This window comes from Notechis scutatus, chromosome 1, assembly GCF_049901735.1.
Source record: "Notechis scutatus isolate UNSWTSFEM ecotype Mainland chromosome 1, rNotScu1.2, whole genome shotgun sequence".
NCBI classification, from domain to species: Eukaryota; Metazoa; Chordata; class Lepidosauria; order Squamata; family Elapidae; genus Notechis; species Notechis scutatus.
The window spans coordinates 325,392,401-325,408,285 of NC_142009.1; the positions used below are offsets into that span (position 1 = coordinate 325,392,401).

At 38.0% G+C, this 15,885-nt stretch overlaps 1 protein-coding gene across 3 annotated transcripts in view; it reads right to left on the minus strand.

The window, feature by feature from the left end:
* Nucleotides 1–14,812, minus strand: part of ARHGAP45 (Rho GTPase activating protein 45) — a 63,590-nt gene extending 48,778 nt beyond the window's left edge. Inside the window, exon 1 of one of the 3 annotated variants that reach the window (XM_026670997.2) lies at nucleotides 14,525–14,812. In XM_026670997.2, the coding sequence (XP_026526782.1) occupies nucleotides 14,525–14,614 (90 nt within the window). In that variant the 5' untranslated portion in view covers nucleotides 14,615–14,812. Of the gene's footprint in view, nucleotides 1–6,568; nucleotides 6,800–8,650; nucleotides 8,705–14,524 lie in introns of those variants that run through there. The other 2 variants (XM_026670998.2, XM_026670995.2) reach the window with 2 other exon arrangements.
* Nucleotides 14,813–15,885: the final 1,073 nt, after the last annotated feature.

Genomic DNA, 15,885 nt, shown 5'->3' on the forward strand with positions numbered 1-15,885 from the left:
GGTCACGTGATTAAAATTTAGAAGCAACTGACTCATATCTATGAGGGTTGCAGTGTCCTTGGGTCATGTGATCCCCTTTTGCAACCTTTTGACAAAGTCAATGGGAAAGCCAGATTCACTTAACAACTGTATTACTAAGTTAACAGCTACAGCGATTCACTTAACAACTGTGGCAAGAAAGGTCAAAACATGCAGCAGGAATCACTTGACAAATGTCTTGCTTAACAACAGAAATGTTGGGCTCAATTAATTGTAGTCGTGCGTTAAGGACTACCTATATAATTTTACAATGAAGTAGAATTAGCTGATCCATACATGATTCTTATCTGGTTTACCCTGTAAGGCTCACTGGTTGCTTTTATATGGAAAACAGAGTATCTGCAGGCACTCAGAAAAGTCAAGAGAATGGCTGCACCCCTTTTTATGTGCATCCCAGTTGCAATATCCTAGCCCACATCCTGACATTTTTAACCCACCCATGGATGCCCTGAAGAAAGTTGTTCCGATGAAATCTAAAACCTGAGCCATATAGAATATATATGGAGAAAACAAATATCAGACCTCTACGGGGAGGAAATAAACAGCCAGACCAAAACCTATGAGAAGCTAGAAGTTAAAAGAGCAGGAATACTATGTGACCTCAAATTCCTACGCAGCTGCAGAGACAACAATGCAACACCAACCTGCTTCAAATTAACATTTCATCACAGCACAGCAGCTACTAAATGTATCCTGAAAAGAACTGAAATGGCTCTACTCAGGAACTAGCTCCACAGAAAGATATTCCAATTGGATCAGTTAAACAAAGATTTGCTAGCACTACACTTGGAATTGAGCAGCAAAATCCACCCTCTACTTTGGGGCAAGATAAAACAACTTACAACTTGGAGAGCTGAAACTGAAACCACTTACAAAAATGACAAACTCTTGAAGAAACTAAAGAAATTAGAACATGACAAGAAAGCCCCCAACAACTCACAACACCACCTGAAACAATTAGTATATAACGTTTCCAACAGAGAACTCACCAAAACAGAAACAGATGTCCTAACCAAAGGATTCAATTATGCTATAGCACCCAAAAAAATCCCCACAAAATCCATCATATGTGCAGTAGAATCCAGAAAATGATGATGGCAGATGAGATTCTGCCGAAATGTTGCTACAACTTTAAAAGCACAACTATAATGACGTGGGAAAATACCCGAACAAAGCTGAATACCATACATTTAAGTACCCATGAAAACTTAAGAAAAAATACACACACACACACACACACACACACACTATATTATGGATTATACATTAAAACCAACCAACGTCTTCACTGCAGTGTGTTATAGTGTGTTTTTTATATTTGTAATGTGCTGTCATTTCGGCTAAGATTATTGAAACCTGTTTTTTTCAGCATACTTTTGAGAGAAAAAGAGAGGAACTGAGAAGATTCATCCTGTATAGTTTATGATTTACATAGGTTTTTATTATTCATTACCATAGGAATATTTTATTATGTAATACAGTTCTGTTTATTTATCTGGGTTGTTTTGTTTTTTTTGCTATTTTAATCTTGCTTACACATAGTAGAATTGTAAGCCAACTGGCTAATGACTGGAGCAACTAATAAAATGAAATAAAATACACATCCAGGCAAAAGCATTTCAAAGAAACCAAGTTAAATAGGCTGCCATTTATTATTTACTTCCTGCTAACAAGGTTAAGACTGTATAAAGCCGTGATGGCAAACCTATGGCAAGCATGTCAGAGATGGCATGCAGAGCCCTCTCTGTGGGCACGTGAGCCATCGCCCCAGCTCAACTCCACCATGCATGTGCACACGTGCCTCCTGCCGGCCAGCTGGTCTTCGGGTCTCTGCCACGCATGTGCGGGGGATGGGGCGCATGTGCCGTGGTGGACACACGCATATTACATTTTGGCAATGCGCGTGCACGTTTTTGGACACTCGGTGCTGAAAAGGTTAGCCATCACTGGTATAAAGGAATTTATTCAGAGCCTTATTCCCTGCAACTTCTATCATCCCGAGTCAGCACAGTAGTTGAGAATGATGGAAATTATAATCGAACATATGTGAACCACACCAGATGCTACAACCCTCAGAAGCTTATACATGCATTCACCACATATGAACAGTGGTGAGAATCATTAATTACCGTTATGGATCATAACTAAGCCACAACTTGCAAATAAACTATAGTTGGCTGGGTTTGCATGTATCACAAATCTAATTAATTTATTATTGCGGTTATAAATCATCAGCGCATAAATCATTGCACCATTGTTTACAAATTACATTCTCTTAGATTCACAGCACACTGTAATGAAATGTGGGGATGACATTGGGGGATGAGGAGAAAAAAATGCTGCCATTGAAACTATCAGACAAGAGACCCAGGAGCCCCCAGTAGTTTAATGGTCAGAGGAAGATACTTAGGACAGGCCCACCCTAACAGGTCAAGCAGTTAAAAGTGAGAGTGATATTTTTTTGTCTCTAGATTTTTTGATTCTCTTAATGTAGCCTTTTAATAAAGTAGAATTAGTTTGTCTTATATTTTCTGTCTGATTTATACTTGGGTAGGCTGACACATACATACAGAGGGAAAAAACACTCTGTATAAAGCAGTATTTCTGAACCTCAGCAACAACGTTCTCTTCGCTGATGATGTAAAGCTGTTCAATACCACAGACAATACTGCTACCCTACAAAAAGATCTTGACTATGTATCAGAGTGGTCAAACAAATGGCAACTTCAAATCTCAACAAATAAATGCTCTGTCTTACATATTGGCAAAAAAAAATCAGAAAATAAAATACAAGCTGAATAGTCAAGATCTTGTTGATGACCCAAGCTCTGTAAAGGACCTTGGAATACTCACCTCTAATGATCTAAGTGCTAGAGCCCACTGCAACTACATAGCCAAAAGGCATTAAGAGTTGTTAACCTAATCCTACGTAGCTTTTTCTCTGGTAATATCACACTACTAACCAGAGCATACAAAACATTTGCTAGACCAATACTCGAATACAGTTCATCAGTCTGGAACCCACACTACGTATCTGATATTAGCACAATTGAGAAAGTCCAGAAATATTTCACAAGAAGAGTTCTCCACTCCTCTACTCGTTGTAGAATACCTTATGCCACCAGACTTGAAATTCTAGAACTAGAAAACCTTGAATTACGCCTCTTCGGTCTGACTTAAGCATGGTATATAAAATCATACATTGCAATGTCCTACCTGTCAATGAATACTTCAGCTTCAACCATAACAACACAAGAGCATACAATAGATACAAACTCAAAGTAAACCGCACCAAACTTGATTGCAGGAAATACGACTTCAGCAATAGAGTGGTCAATGTCTGGAATACTCTACCCGACTCTGTAGTTTCTTCCCCAAACCCCAAAAACTTTAACCTTAGACTGTCTACTATTGACCTCACCCCTTTCCTAAGAGGCCTGTAGGGGCGTGCATAAAGCGCACTAACGTGCCTACCGTCCCTGTCCTATTGTTTCTCTTATTCTTTTATTTTTCTTATATGTACCCATTTCATGTATTCACAACTATGTATACATTTATACTTATTATCTTGTAAACAATTGGCAAATCAAATCAAATAAATAAATAAATAAATAAATAAACATATGTGGAATCAGATGGGGAATTCTGGGAGTTGAAGTCCATCCATCTTAACATTGCTGAGGTTGGAAAAATGTACAGTAAGGGTTTAGTGTAAGGTGTGAATCCAACTGGGGCCACTAGGTTGGGGATGTGAATCCCCTTTACTCCCATCCCATCTCAAGGGAGACATTCTTTCCCAAACATTTGCTTGCATACAATCCCTTTGCCTAAAGCTACCATATCTGGATTGAAAAAAATCCAGATTACTGACTGGCAGCAAAACTTTAAAAAATTGCTGTTTTCTAATATTTTTGAGGGTTTTTGTTTGTTTCTCTTAACAGCAAATCTTAGCGAATAGCACTTGATATTTCTGCAAAACCAAATGCTTCAGATATTCTCTCTTATGTCCAAAAGCGCTTAATTAAGGCTCACTCCACTGTACTTTTGGTAGTGAACATGTTGTGGGCCAAGATTGCCTCTGATCAATCTGAGGTAAAGAATACTTTATTTTTATTTATTTTTATTTTATTTTATTTATTTTGTCAAACATGTATTAGATAACAGATATAAGTATAAACATGATTCTTAATATATGAAATGGATATGAATAAAAGGGAAACATTAGGACGGGGACGGTAGGCACGTTGGTGCACTTATGAACGCCCCTTACAGACCTCTTAGGAATGGGGTGAAGTCAACAGTCGACATTCTAAGGTTAAAGTTTTTGGGGTTTGGGAAGAGTCAGGTAGTGTATTCCAGGCATTGACACTCTGTTGCTGAAGTCTTATTTCAATACCTCAATGCCCTTACCTCCAACCCATCAAGTTTCAGTTTGCCTCCTACATTGGATGTCTTGTGGTTGATCTGCGTTTTTCAATTAATACCTGAGAGAGTGGCTGCTTAAACAAGCTAGCTCTTCCTATTTATCCTGGCAAGCCGTGAGATAACAAGCTTCTGGCTAAGTTCAGTTAGGTCATTGTTTCCCTCGTTTGTTTTAGCTACCAGCTAGACACTTAATCCTCATTAATCTCTCACCTTCCTTTGCTGATGCTGAAACTAAGCAATTTCTGGGCTGATGGCAAAAAGAAAAAAGAAAAAAAGGATGAGGGACTATGAAAAGGAATGAAAATACCCCCTTTATGAGACGTCCATGAACTACCATTAACTACCTGCATATGTTTCTCAACCCCAGCAACTTTAAGATGAGTGGACTTCATCTCTGGCTGGGGAATTCTGGGAGTTGAAGTCTAATTTATCATAAAGCTGCTAAACACAAGTCAGATTCAGATAACAGATAACAGATAATCAGAGTTGGAAGGGACCTTGTAGGTCATCTAGTCCAACCCCCTTCCCCAAGCAGGAGACCCTACACCATTTCTGACAGATAGAGTCCAATCTCTTCTTGAAAGTCTCTAGTGATGGCGCTCCCACAACTTCCGAGGGCAACTTCTGTTCCATTGGTTGATTGTTCTCACTGTCAGAAAGTTTCTCCTTATTTCCAGGTTAATTACTGTCGATGGAGTGAATATCTAATATTGCAAATATAGGGTCCATTTAATAACTTTTATAAAATTTAAGTGTCCTGGGCATCATTCCTATTGTCCATCTTTTTTGATATCTTTCCTGCAACTGCACAAAATGGTAACACTGAGACAAAGAGTTTCCCAACCTTTTAAAATGAGAATTGGAAGGACCAACCTGGAGGCAGAAAGCTCACTGCAGGATTAACATTTGCCTGAAGGATATTTGATATTCCTTTCCGATACTTTTTATTTTATTTGCTTGATTTCTGCACTACATTTTAGGGGTCATGATGGGTCCTATCCTTCACCAAATGCATAAATTAAACCTAAGGCAATGTTAATCTACAAGAAAATAGAACCTTTTAACTTGGCAAGATAGGAGAATATTATCTCTTAGAACAGAGGTTTCCAAACTTGTGGACTTCAACTCCCAGAATTCTCCAGCTAGCATGACTGACTGCGGAATTCTCCACAAGTCTTAAAATTACCAGCTCTGGAGATCCCTGTCTTAGAAAGATGCATTTTATCAAAACAAATCCTGACAGAGTTGCTTGACAGTGAGATGGATGGCATATAAATTTAGTAAATAAATTAAAAGCTGCTTTATTTCTTTGATATTCCTCTGATGTTGGCAGCCAATTAGTCTGTCAAAGATTCCCTTTTTCCTGTCTCCTCAAAAAATTCCCCCACTTTTTCAGTATCTACAAAATCTGTACAGACACATCTCTTTCCTCACATTTTAAACTGTTAGAGGGTTTTTTTAAGAGCTTTTCCAAAATGATTCAGAATTAATTCCTATGTTTCATTTCTTATATGTTTTGTCAATTGCCATAAATGCTCACCAGAGACTCACATTTTCTTGGCAAAAAAGGAAAACCTGAGAAGGGGGCAAATCTAAAAGTAATTCATAGGGATTACAGATAAATTGATTGTTTATGTTTATAAGTTTGCTTTACAAAGGAAAATTCAAGAGTAAAACCAAGAAAATAAATCATGAAATGAAATAAATTTAAAGGACAGCTTTCTGTAATAAAGGCTGTATCATCATTACAGGTATAAATCAAATAAATTAGTTAGGTTCCTCTGGTTTCAACAGAGCCACCAAGAGTCCGTGTGAGACCCCTTAGGACTGGACTCCTATTCGAAGTTAGGCTATCAGATATGGACTGCAACAACTCAGGCAACCTCTAGATGGCAACAAAGAGATAGACAACAGCCCCTTGGCTGACTTCTAGTGCTCATCTGGATTTTTGCAGTCTAGATCTGTGGAGCAGAAATGTGAAGAATCACATCCACCCAAATGTCAGCATGGGGGCTGAACTATGCCGAGTCACCACACCGGACTCAGTTTTGCTTCCTCTTTGTTTTATATAGTATATGCAGGACTGTTTTGAAAATCATCCTACCTTAAGCCAGACACTAGCTCGCAAGGAGACCGAATCTAGAACGTTGCCCCTGGTTTTGGAGCCCTTCTTCCGTAGTTCAGCAGAATATGGGCTGTATGTGGACTTACTATTCATCCGCTTGCCAAGCATTCCTCCGATTGCAAAGCATCAGGAAGGGCCAAATCGGCAAAAAAAAAAAAAAACCACCCCACCCACTTTTGCAAAGGAGGCAACAGAGCGGTTTTGAAAACACTGCTAAGAAGTATATTCCACAAAGCTGTTAAATTAAAAGAAAATATCTCCATCGCTGACACGGGAACTGCAGTTTTTTTTCTTGCCCATCTTAGTTCTGAAAAACCCGCAGGAGGATTTTTAAAAAATAATAATAATAAAAGAAATAGAAAAGAAAAAAAACCCGCCTACTACTAGTTTCCTTTCTCTAACAAGGCGGAGAAAAGAAACCACAAATTGTTTCAGAGTATGTTAGATCTAACAAACTTCCTCTTTTCTGCACGGTGCAAAAAAAACAAATAATCCAATATTGGCCTCAGAGTAATATTTTTCAACCTTGGCAACTTTAAGACATGTGGACTTCATCTCAGAATCCTTGAGCCAGTGCTGGCTCGGGAATTCTGGGAGTTGAAGTCCACACATTTTAAAGTTGCCACATTTGAAATACTCTGCATTAGAGTCTGAACAAAGTGTTCCCTTTCTGGTTTACTCAATCTATTTTTGAATAAGTAGATTCCTGCATGAAATGGGTTTTTTATATAGTTTTATGTTTTTTCTTTAATAACCATAGGTGCTTGGAACAGAGGGTAAATATATTTTAAACACAGTAATAATAATAGTAATGTTATTAATAATCATAGAACATGGGAAAATAGTATTATCTATACTGATGTAGAAAACATAATTACTATGTATACACAAATGTTAGAAATTGAAAGATTATGATTATCTTCTATCTCCTTTTTCTAACTCTTAATAAAATAGCCACCATCATAAGAAGTATTCTATCTCTATCCATCATCTCTTGCTCTTTTTAGAATTTTAACTATTATAGACTTTTTAGTAAACCTTTCATGCTTCTCCCTTGGGATCTTGTAACTCCTTACATTGTCCCAAAGGTGCTTTTTCAGGAGGCAACTGGACTTTCTGGTTTTTCTTTGAAGATGTTTCGCTTCTCATCCAAGAAGCTTCTTCAGCTCTGACTGGATGGTGGGGAATGGAAGGATTTATATTCCTTGCAGATAGCTGGTTATTTGCGAATGCTCCACGCCTATTTTCACCACTCAGGCAGAGGTGGTATTCAGCAGGTTCCGACCAGTTCAGGAGAACCGGTAGCGGAAATTTTAAGTAGTTTGGAGAACCGGCAAATACCACCTCTGACTGGAGATTTTACAGTATCCTTCCCCTGCCACGCCCACAGAAACGGTAATAATTTTTTTTTTAATCCCACCACTGTACTCAGGTGACTCTGAAGACACAGATAATCCTCCAGGTGACCTTAACTACTCACCAAAAGAATGCAAATGACTAGCTGTCTGCAAGGAGTATTAAATCCTTCTATTCCCCACCATCTAGTCAGAACTGGATGAGAAGCAAAACATTTTCAAAGAAAAACCAGAAAGTCCAGTTGCCTCTTGAAAAAAGCACCTTTGGGACAATGTATTTACTGGTCACAAAAGAAGCATTCCTTCAAAAATATCTACCTCTTTAAAAGAGGCCTTCCCTGTTCCATATGTGTACAGCTCACCCGTGCTGAAAGGTGCAATGTTCACATTATATACTGTATGTTTAAGAACAGAGCTTGATTACAAGCTGCTAGTGTTTTCCTTTATGTTCTCCACCCCGCCCTATTTCTCCATTTTATATATATACAAAAGCTAACGTTTTACAATATTGGCAGGATAAGTAGAATAGTCAGACTTCACCGGCTGAGTTTGTATTCAAGCAGTTACTTCAGAATGGAGATTTCCAAGCTGTTCCATATTGTGCATTTCAACATTTTTGTGGCTACACCCCAACCACTGACAGAATCAACATTTTCAAACTGAGACACCCTCTCATAAAAGGAAGCATGTGCAACTCTTAACTCACCCATCCATTCTTGCAACAGCCAAAGACAGGACACTCCATTTTCAAAGTAACATAACACTAACAATGCGTTTTGTAGCACGATGAAAACCAGTAACTCCTGTCACTATATAGATGCCAGTCTGATTCAGCAGATACACCAAAGGTTATCTTACATTAACAGAAGCGTGAGTGTGTTTACATGCACGTGAATGCACACACAAACACACACACTCACAGACACATAGGGAATTGTAGATGGAAAAATAAAGAGTGGGAGGAGACCACAATGAACTGCTAACATTTTGTTTAGACACATTATGCTCAATTTGGAGTCCCCTGGAATTTTTTTGTTCTTCAACTCCCGTAATCCCAAGGCAGCACAGATAATGATTATACTACTAGGCATTGTGGGAATTGAAACCTAACACTTAAGGCACAGCTTAAGAAAGACCAATGTGGGTCAACCTAGTCAGAAGTCAAATCTATGTAAAATACAATGGCTAATTGCAAAGCATAAAACACAAAACAATCTGGCACTGAAAACGCTAATTAATATATGTAAGGTGACAATAACCCATTATTTGAATTCAGATCCCAGGATAGTGAATTTTCATGGCAAATCATGGTATACTATATATTTACGATGCTTTACTTCTTTCAGACCGTATGAACTTATTTTTTTAAACAGCATCCTCTAAGATCTAACGGTTTCAGATGGCCAGAGAGAAAATACAGTAATCCATCTTCATCTTTAATAGTAAATAAAATATGACATTTTTGCGTACATAGCAAAATCTATGAAAAATCCTCTTCTTTGCAATTATTAAAAGTGCCATTCTTTGTATCTGGCAATTCTGAGAAGAACATGATTTATGCAACTCTACTTTGGTTTAATCTCATCTGCTTTTTTTCAAAGTCAAATATTTTTGAAGCCGCAAAGCAAAACAAAAAATCAGAAATTAAGAGTCTTTAGTGCAGACATCACAAAACATTCGTATTAGCTTAAAAGTCCAAGATTTTTTTAAAAAAATACCGCTGCAATACGTGTGTCACGTCATCATTGTTGTACAATGAATGAAGTCAGGACACACAATAACACAAATAGGTTAGGTTACCCAGTAGTTAAAATATTGGTATAATTTCTTTAGAGAAAAGGCTAAGGTGAGCCAAACCATGTCTGATGTGTGTTACAATGCCATCCCTCCAAGAAATACAAGTTTATAGTTCCAGCAAATGGCATTGGCAACTAGAAAAAGTCAGTTTCTTAATATCCCATTTAGGTTGTCCTTGATTTACAACAGTTCATTTAGAGACTATTGTAAGTTACAATGCTACTAAAAAAGTTATTTATGACCACTTTTCACACTTATGACCATGATAAAAATTCAGCTTGCTTTGCAACTGACTCATATTTATGACAATTGCGCTGTCCTGGGTTCATATGATCCCCTTTTGCGACCTTCTGACAAGCAAACTCAATGAGGAAGCCAGATTCACTTAACAGCCATGAAACTAAGACAGCTACAGTGATTCACTTAACAAATGCAGCAAGAAAGATCCTAAAATGGGACAAAATTCACTTAACAAATGTCTCATTTACCAGCAGAAATTTTGGGCTGAATTTTAAGTCAAGGAAGGACTATCTGTATGCACATCTGCCCGTTTTCCAAGGAAATTATAGAAGATTTTATACATTATTTATTGTACTGCCCAACTTACACTTTAGCATGTGGAAAAATTTTGGACCCCTTCTTATTTTTGGCCTGAGGTTGAATATTTAATGAACTTAGACGAGGAAACATCACTATGGAGATTAGCAAGCTTTACAAGGGCTTCTGGTAAATATAGATACGATTTTATCAAGTTCTTGATGTTTTCCTATTGTTTTATCTGATGAAATAAATAATATTTTAATATTCTTACTGATTTCTGCATATTTTAATGAACATTATCACTTTTATATAGTTTTTGTCTTATTTGTTATGATCAGTAGTCAATCAACAAATTGACTGATTGATCTAAGATAGGTTTTCCTTATTTGCTAATAAAGTACTAGAATTCAGGGGTCATCCGGACAGAGAAACTGAATGGGAGGAGATTGCAGACAAACCAAAAGATAACAAAGGGATGTACTGTGTTTGTTGCTGACTGTCACAACTTTTTTGAAGAAAGGATTAGATAAATCAGTGGAAATAAGTGAGAAAGAGAATATAAACTATTCTTGATCATGGATATCATTTCTCTATTTTGTTGCAGCTAACTTTCTTGCTGCAGGAGGTAGAGCGAACCCTTAGGGGTGACTAACACGTAAGGGTGTGAAAATACCCTTTAGAGTAGTTATTGAGCCAGTGGAGTGAGGAAAACCTACTCCCCTGGATTAAAAGTTTAAGTAAGAACAGAATGATAAATCTGTGCATTGAAAAATGGCAAAATACATAATTGAGGAACCACTATACAGGTAGGATCATCTGGGGGAAACAAGCAAATGTAGGTTGGGTCCTGAGCCCCCAGCAGATAGTAAAATACTTTTGGCTAAAGAAGAAAATATGTGAAACTCCTTAAGGACTGGGAAATAGGTAAGGTTAGTGTTAAGTTTGGAAACAGGCATAGGAGTTTCTATCTGGAACTGGTAAGATTAGGGCCGTGTTCTCCATGGAGCCCATGGGGACACGTTAAACAGTAAAAGTTGTCTTTAAAAAGAAAAGTGGAGTTCAAACTTGCTCATGAGAGCCCTGGCCAGGTGCAAACGAGGTGTGAAAGAAGGTCTCTATAGATCTTGATCTTTAAAAATAAGCCAGCGTCGGAAGGTTATGCAAGCAGTCTGATTACAGTATAAATGTGATTACAGTATAAATGTGATTACGGTATAAATGTGTGAGTACATTGATGATGAGAAAAATACAACAACATTGGTGTGAATGTCTGTGTGTTGACCCCCATCCCAGATTGAAAGGAGAGTACTTTCATATACAGAAATTGCATGTACGAGGAAATGAGAAAGCTCTCATGGAGAAATGTGTGTGATTTACTGTACATCATCAACGTACTCACACATTTATACTGTAATCAGACTGCTTGCATAACCTTCCAAGCTGCTTCAATTTCACCAAACTTCTACCTCTCAGTAATGGAGAATATAGGTGGCTCAGAAGGGAATTACTGGGTTTCTTGGTGTTCTTTGAATTTGCTTTACTTCTCCACGGATGTTGTTACCTAGCCTGATAATAAAGTGTCTGCAGGAAGAGAAACAAGCTCAGAGAACATCAAGAACCCAATAAATCTATCACTGAGTACCATTTCCTTCATTGACAAGAGTTTTTCCATTGGAGCATCTGGTTGGCCTCTGTGGAAAACAGGATGCTGGAGAAAGCTTTTATCCAATCTATTGCAAGTCTTACATTTTTACTTTGACTTTAGAGTTCAGATATGCAGTTAAAAACTGCCTGATTTTCACCACGTGCAAAGAATCTGGTGGGCCGTGACATTCTCTTTGCTACAGAGTATGAAAACAGAAAAGAATTCTTGGCTATCTATGATGGATTGGGACAGCCAGGCTGGTCCCAAGTTGTACACACAAAAATAAATTCCTTTATTTTCGTGCACACTCACATACTCCTATCCAATTTATAGGTAGACCTTGACTTACAACCATTCATTTAGTAATTGTTCAAAATGACGACAGACTGAAAAAAGTGACTTACGACCATTCCTTGCATTTATGACTGTTGCAACATCCCCTAGATCCCATCAATTTGGGTGCTTGGTAACCAGCTGTTCTTACAATGGTTGTAGCATCTTGGTCTCCGTGTGATCTCCATTTGTGACCTTTCCCTGGCTTCTGACAAGCTAAGTCAATGGAGGAAGCCAGATTTGCTTAATCTGGCTTCACTCAACAACTGCAATGACTTGCTTAACAAATGTGGCAAAACAATTAGTAAAATCAGGCATGATTCACTTAACCTTGTTTAGCAATAGAAATTTTGCTCCCAATTGTGGTTGTAAGTTGAGGACTACCTTAATACATTTTGCTGCATTCACTCTAATTGCATTTGTTGAGGGCTGTCAATGGAGCAAAGCTGTTATTTCATCTAGAAACAGAGAGTTGCTTGAACAGGGCCCCACTGCCTGCTTTATATGTGTTCTTCTCCTTTGTGGCTTCAGCTAACAGAAGTACAACAGGTTGGGCTATTGTCTCAAAAGTCTACTAGATCTTTGGCCCCAAAAAACCCAAAGTGATTTTGAATGTACCATGGGAAACGAAATTATTCTGAAACCACTTTCGGTTCAATGGGAAAAAATATGTTCAGAATTAGAATTCTTTATTAGAATTCTTTATTGGCCAAGTGTGACTGGACACACAAGGAAATTGTCTTGGTGCAAATGCTCTCAGTGTACATAAAAGAAAAGATACATTCGTCAAGAGTCGAGAATCATCAGGCACAACACTTAATGATAGTTATAGGGTACAATAAGCAATCAAATCACACTTGGAAATAGTCAATATAAATTGTAAGGATTGCCACTAGATTCATTTCCAGCTTTTACAAACTTCAGTAATTTTAATCATAGGTAGTCCTTGACTTACAACAGTTTGAAGTTTGAACAGCACTGAAAAAAAGGGACTTATGGCGGTTTTTCACACTTATGACCGTTGCAGCATCCCCATGGCCACGTGATCAAAATTCAGATGTTTTGATGTTATAGAAATAACTTGTTATATATTAATATGTAAAAGCAAAAAGTTGAGGTTGGAGTGTATGTACCTTGTACTGTGCTAGGAAGAGTTGGAAGTCAATGCGCCCTTTTCTTTCTTTTTCTCCTCCCCCTTTTAATTCATACTCCCTTTTCCCATTCCCTTTCCTTCCTTTAATTTCCTATTTTCTTTTCTTTTTTGGTATTTTATACAATAAAACAGAAAATTTGAGTTAAAAAAAACATTTGGATGTTTTGCAGCTGACTCACAGTTATGACGGTTGCAGTGTCCCAAGGTCACACGATCCCCTTTTGTGACCGTCTGGCAAGCAAAGTGAAGGGGGACGCCAGATCCATTTAACAACTGTGTTACTAACTTAAGAAGTGCAATGATTCACTTAACAATTGTGGCACAAAAGGTCATCAAATGGGGGAAAATTCAGGTAACAAATGTTTCACTTAGCAATAAAAATCTGGGGCTCAATTGTGGTCATAAGTCAAGGACTACCTATATACCCTGTGACCCCTATCCCCCTGCTGCCGCAGGAGTTCATAAGGACAAGCTAAGGCTTAAGTAAATAAATAAAATAGATTGTTAATTTTAGTCTCTCTCTCTCTTTCTCTTTTTCCTTTTTTGATAAATCAATATCCCGATTTTGCTTCTGCAAAATACCTCTGACCTTTTCGCGGCTGGAGTTGTTTGCCACTCTGCAAGGCTGACCATACCTTATTCCCAATGTTTTTGTTATTTGTCTCCAATGCGCATGCACATAAATACATGTGCTGAAACACCAAATTATGGCTTGGCGGGCAGTCAGCTGTTTTACACAACCTTGGATTTATACGGTGCCATTGCAACGTAGAAATCATGCTTTGTAGTTTAGCAGGCTGTCTAAACGATAGAACCCAGCCAACTGTTCTTTAATAAACTGTGGTTAAACCCTAACCGTAGCTCGGCCCAATGTATAAACTGAGACTTTCTATATGGAAACACATGCCCTTTCAAGGAAAACACAAGCGTCCCTTTTGAGCTCCAATTCAGACATTCAGTTCAAGGCAAATGAATAGATGCAGCCTGAACCAATGCAGTCCTGCCCAGCTTTCCGCTCCCCCAAAATTGCTTCTATGAAACTACTGCAGGTGTAAAAAAAGAGCATCCATATTTCCGCCTGTCTACGTACCGAAAGGTCGCACCCTACTTACCAAGGAGGCTGGGGGCACAGGGCTCCCCGCCCGGCATTTCTTGGAGATGGAGGGTGTTTTCATCAGTTCACGCTTCTTCCTTGAAAACATGGTGCTCTGTGAACAGATGAAGGGTGGCAGATCAACTTACTCCCCCAGTTCAGGGCCCAAACTGTCCAAGGTGCATCTTTTCTTTTCAAGTTCCTGGATGTGGCTTCCTAATACTCGGTTTTGCGAAAGTGTTTTGGGTGCGTGTGTGCTCAGCAAGGAAGAACTTCTAAGACTCGATAGACAGCCGCCCCTGCGTGTAAACTGCCTGGGCTCAAAGCACATGATTACAAACTTATTTCCTGGCTGGGTTTGCCTGAAACACACACACACACACACACACACACACAGAGAGAGAGAGAGAGAGAGAGAGAGAGAGAGAGAGCAACACTGCACAGGAAAAAGCTGGTGTGTGTGTGACTACTGTGGTTGAAAACTAAGAGGAAGCCATGGCTTGTTAAATTCCTCTTTGCTGTTATTCAACCTCCTTTTTGTCTTTAATGTGCAAATGCAAAGCCATCTGAAGCTATTTTAGGAATACGTTTTTTTCTTCTCGTCTGTCCTATTATTTGGGCACATCTTGTGGCCTAGAATTCTTTATGTTAATTTTTAAATTGAAAGCTTAAATTTAAAAGCTGTAATTCCCCGCCAACACCCTGGACTGGCTGCAAGTGAGATTCTGTATATATGTGTCTCAAAATTATAAGGCAGAGAGAAATTTCTAATGTGTTAATTGTTTAGTAGACTTCTGTCATGTCTGAGTGAGCATCATTATTCATAATGAAAGAAACTTAATCAGAATGGAAGAGACTTATTCAGACATCAGCCTTATAACTTAGGGAAAGCTACTTTATATTTTATTTTATTGATATATATCAACATATTTTGATTTTCCAAAACAAATGCTAGAGATCAAATAAATGGATAATGCACAAATGTAAATGGTTTGTTAATCATAAAAGCCAATTAATGAAAATCCCATCCATTACAAAACAAAGCAATACAAACTTGAGCAAGAAAGCAAGGATCTAAATCACATAACTAATTAAAAATAAAATGCTTACTCCAAGAAAACTCTGAAATTAAACAGATTAAATTTGGAGTTGTGCAACCTTTAAATGTAATAAACAAACAACAAACAAACAAACAGACTTTGCTTGCTAATGTAAAAAACAAGCTGTTGGAAGGAAGGGGTATTCTCTAGATAGGGATTTCCACAGTTTAAGTGTATTTTCCCCTCTGCATTTAACCATGGTATATATGCATTCAAGCAGCCTCTCTATTCTTCCATGTCTGTTTTCCTACCTTTATTATTTTTACAGATAACTCCATGT